Below are 5000 nucleotides of genomic sequence, written 5' to 3'. Positions count from 1 at the left end.
TGTGTGTTTGTGTTGGTGTCTATATGTGTCTGTATTTGTGTGTGTGTGTGTGTGTGTGTGAGTATGTCTTATTATGTATTAGTGTGTGTGTGTTATATGTAAGAATAGATGTGCAGATTTTGTTTGTGTGTTTGCATGTATGAGTGTGTATTTGTTTGTCTGCATTTGAGTATATGTGTGTGTGTGTGTGTGTGTGTGTGTGTGTGTGTGTGTGTGTGTGTGTGTGTGCAGTGTTGTGCTCGTTACTAAAAATAGTAACTAGTTACAGTTACTCGTTACTTCATTTAAAAAGTAACTCAGTTACTTTGTTGATTATTTACACCAAAAAGTAATGTTACTGTTCAAAGTAACTTTTTAGTTATTTTTTTTAAAAACCTTCTTTAATGTTCCCATTAATGCCCTTTTATGTGTTATGGTCTACAAACACAAAACTGACTTAAACACAGAGTCATTTATAAACACTATTTTATTAAAGTCAGAGCAGCACAAACTGAATATATCACAAGGATTTCTGAAATAAAGAACAAAACAAGCTGAATAATAAATTCACAATCAAACACTAAAGTGGCTTCTGCTGTTGTGTTGAGCTCTTAAACATGTTCCTTTCACAGCTGAAGTATGAAAACTATCAACAATGTAGAACAGAACACTGGGTTAGCTTCTAGCTTCTAGCTCCTCAGGCATGGAGTTCCTGGAGGAGCTTCAACAGATTGGAGTTGCTGTTTATCGCAGTAGATACGAGCTTCAAACCAGAAAGACACAGCTTACATTTGACTAAAAAGTTTTTGTCTTTATACTCAACTAAAGTGAAATAATGATCATATTTCCACTTTGAGAAACTCGTCTTGCTCTCGCCTCGACTCCCATTACTGCCACACAGACCTGAATAAACAGAGACACGCCCACAGTGCGTCTTCTTCCTGTTTACAGTGGTTCATCCACCAATCCTACAATGCGTCTCTGCTGTAAGCAGGTCAGACTGTAGTCTACACTTCAGCCCAAATTCATTTGTTTATAAAAGTAATGGGTAACGCACCATACGCTAACGGAGTTACTTTATTTTAAAAAGTAACGCGTTACAGAATTAGTTACTGTCAAAAGTAATGCGTTACCTGTAACATGTTACTAATAACTCATTACTGCCCTACACTGTGTGTGTGTGTTTAAGTATGTGTGTGTCTGTATCTGAAAGTGTGTGCGTTTGTGTGTGTGTGCGTTTGTGTGTGTGTGTATCTGAGAGTGTGTGTGCGTTTGTGTGTGTGTGCGTTTGTGTGTGCGTGTGTGTGTCTGTATCTGAGCGTGTGTGGGTGCGTTTGTGTGTGTGTGCGCGCAAGACTCACACGAATCCCAAAAGCGATCATTTTCAGGATGCACTCCATGAAGAAGAGGATGGTGAAAACGATGTTCAGGTTTTTCAACACTTTGTCATACATTTCTGAAGCTTCATGATACTGAACACACACACACACACACACACACACACACACACACACACACACACCCAAGACAGAGAGAGAGAGAGAGCAAAGAGAGAGAGAGAGAGAGAGAGAGAGACTGTAATTCCAGCTGCTTGTTGGCTCTCAACCTGTTTATGTTCACTTATTATTCATATATTATTTGATAAACTAAAGAGTGAGTTGCTGAAAAAAGTGTCCTGCATTAAAAAGTCTGTGTGTGTGTGTGTGTGTGTGTGTGTGTGTGTGTGTGTTAGGTATGGTAAGATTCATGGCATAAAAGTAAAAAAAGAGTAATTTTAGTGTATAATAATTTTTCTCGGATGAAAGATGCCATTTGTATCACAACGTGTGGTTTTTCACATCTTTATTACTGATTTATTTCTTTATAATTAATAACAGACACACTTTAATTTAATTATTCAGAAAGTCATCAATCATTCATGGTTGATATTCTCCATGTAGATTGATTTCATGTCGCTAAAGGCGTGTCCTGAGAGTCACATACAATACAGATTAACATGGCAGAGGCAGAGCTGTAACCTCCTGCACACACAACAGGAAAAGAACATCTGGGCTTATTTACTTTCGTTTTTTGGGCCATGCATTGGAAGTCAGAAGGCACTTAAGTAAATTGATGATTTGAAAGAAGTAAAAGTCTTTTTCATTGCATTGAATGGATTTGTGTTGAATGGAAATCGTGTCGCACTGCATCGCCACAGCGGTGAATCGTATCGTATCGGTAGCATGTGTATCTTTAATGTGTCGTATCTTTGGTTTTGCTTGAAGATGTGACTCACATCAGCCTCGGTTATGGAGGTGCACATCCCTAATGTGTGTGTGTGTGTGTGTGTGTGTGTGTGTGTACCTTCATCATGAGGACGATGGTGTTGAGGGCGATCAGACTCATAATGCTGTACTCAAACGGAGGAGACACAACAAACTGCCACATTTTGTACTGGAAGCTCAGCTTGTTCTCTGGCATGTGCCGCGTTATCGGCTTAGCGTTAATCGCAAAGTCAATACATGCTCTCTGGAACACACACACACACACACACACACACACACACACACACACACACACACACACGGAAACACACACAGACATTTTTGAGAAAATACACAGCTATAATATAATTTTAAACTATGTCTGATTTGTTTATTATAAACACACACACACCTCATTCTTTTCCAAGCTGTAGTCCTCCATCATCTTGTCCCCCTGCTCCTGGAAGGTGATGATGATGAGAGCAACAAAAATGTTCACAAAGAAGAAGGGAAACACGACAAAGTAGACGACGTAGAAGATGGACATCTCCATCCTGTACCCGGGACTGGGGCCCTGATTCTCAAACGTTGAGTCCACTGAGTGTTTCAGTACGCTGCAGGGAGACAGAGACAGTGTGTGTGTGTGTGTGTGTGTGTGTGTGTGTATGTGTGTGTATGGGGGGGTATACTCACTCTGGCCAGCCCTCCCCCGTGGACACAGTGAAGAGTGTAAGCAGGGCCCACAGCACGTTGTCATAGTGAAAATCGTATTTTTTCCACAAGCGCCGTTGAGCTTTTACATCATTTTCACGCTCATACACCAAATACTCACCCCTAACACACACACACACACACACACACACACACACATTACAAAAGGCATTGTTTGTGGATGTGATTCAGTTTATCACTACAGCAAACACACACCTGCACAGAATCCATTGGAGACAATTGGGTTACAGTTGTGTTATGTTGTGTGTTACAGTTGTACTGTCTTGTGTGTTGTGTTACAGTTGTGTTGTGTTACACTTGTACCCTCAGGACTGTAGTGAGGTTTGAGTTGTGGTTTGTGCTACATTTGTGTTGTGTGTTGTGTTACACTTGTACCCTCAGGACTGTAGTGAGGTTTGAGTTGTGGTTTGTGCTACATTTGTGTTGTGTGTTGTGTTACACTTGTACCCTCAGGACTGTAGTGAGGTTTGAGTTGTGGTTTGTGCTACATTTGTGTTGTGTGTTGTGTTACACTTGTACCCTCAGGACTGTAGTGGGGTTTGAGTTGTGGTTTGTGCTACATTTGTGTTGTGTGTTGTGTTACACTTGTACCCTCAGGACTGTAGTGAGGTTTGAGTTGTGGTTTGTGCTACATTTGTGTTGTGTGTTGTGTTACACTTGTACCCTCAGGACTGTAGTGAGGTTTGAGTTGTGGTTTGTGCTACATTTGTGTTGTGTGTTGTGTTACACTTGTACCCTCAGGACTGTAGTGGGGTTTGAGTTGTGGTTTGTGCTACATTTGTGTTGTGTGTTGTGTTACACTTGTACCCTCAGGACTGTAGTGAGGTTTGAGTTGTGGTTTGTGCTACATTTGTGTTGTGTGTTGTGTTACACTTGTACCCTCAGGACTGTAGTGAGGTTTGAGTTGTGGTTTGTGCTACATTTGTGTTGTGTGTTGTGTTACACTTGTACCCTCAGGACTGTAGTGGGGTTTGAGTTGTGGTTTGTGCTACATTTGTGTTGTGTGTTGTGTTACACTTGTACCCTCAGGACTGTAGTGGGGTTTGAGTTGTGTTGCGTTACACTTTTTACCTGCAGTCCCGTGCAAACTCTTTGGACTCGTCCGTGCAGCAGAAAAATCGCCCTTTAAAAAGCTGCACAGCCACAACAGCGAATATGAACATGAAGAGCATGTAGACGATGAGGATGTTCAACACGTTCTTCAGAGAATTCACCACACAATCAAATACAGCCTGCAGGTATAGGGGGGGGCACAAAGGGGGCACAAAGGGGGCAGGGGTTTTAATAATGCCTTACAGCAGAGCACGGCTAAAGACTACAGTAATAACTGAGCTGGAAGTTAACAGGAAAGTGTCAGGAGTCAGGAGTCGGGTGTCGGGGGTTAGTCGGGTGTTTGCTGCCAGGAGATGAGAATCAGGAGTAAGGGGTCATGGGTCAGGAGTTGGGAGTTAGGAGTCAAGAGTCAAGTGTTGGGGGTCAGTAGTTAGGAGTCAGGAGTCGAGACTAGAAATCAGGAATTGGGAGTCAGAAGTCAGGAGTCGGGAGTCAGGAGTCAGGTGTTTGGGGTTAGTCGGGTGTTGCCAGGAGATGAGAATCAGGAGTAAGGGGTCAGGGTCAGTAGTTAGGAGTCAGGAGTCGAGAGTAGAAATCAGCAAGTCTTCTCTAAATATGTTCATTATGTAGGTTTAAGGTAAGTGAGATCATTTGACCTTGAGTTTTGGGAGACGTTTGATGGTCTTGAGTGGTCTCAGGACTCGTAACACTCTCAGGGATTTAATGATGCTGATGTCTTTTCCTTTACTGCTTCCCCTACAGGATGCATACACATGCATACACACACACACACACACACAGTACAGCAAATTCACTGCCTCGATTTAAAAAATTTAATACTTGAAGAAAGTGTTGATTGAAAATTAAACATGAATTCATTCACTGGCTGATGTTTGCATTCCGTTAGCATAGCATCGTTCCATCATCATGAACAGGCATCACCTGCTGCAATGCCCAGCCCTCATTCCTTTCCTTTCTCTTTTCATTCCTGTC

At 42.0% G+C, this 5000-nt stretch overlaps 1 protein-coding gene across 1 annotated transcript in view; it reads right to left on the bottom strand.

Annotated features, from left to right (window-relative positions):
- The window catches only part of cacna1ab (calcium channel, voltage-dependent, P/Q type, alpha 1A subunit, b), a 71455-nt gene that overhangs the window by 26700 nt on the left and 39755 nt on the right, over positions 1-5000 (bottom strand). The window contains 6 exon segments of the mRNA XM_046840268.1: positions 1341-1451; positions 2323-2487; positions 2635-2836; positions 2916-3056; positions 4026-4186; positions 4664-4763. Of these exon segments, the coding sequence (XP_046696224.1) occupies positions 1341-1451; positions 2323-2487; positions 2635-2836; positions 2916-3056; positions 4026-4186; positions 4664-4763 (880 nt within the window).

Source organism: Silurus meridionalis, chromosome 26 (assembly GCF_014805685.1).
Source record: "Silurus meridionalis isolate SWU-2019-XX chromosome 26, ASM1480568v1, whole genome shotgun sequence".
Lineage (NCBI taxonomy): Eukaryota > Metazoa > Chordata > Actinopteri > Siluriformes > Siluridae > Silurus > Silurus meridionalis.
The sequence above is the reverse complement of the archived record's forward strand: the minus strand, read 5'-3'. Positions and strand labels throughout refer to the sequence as shown.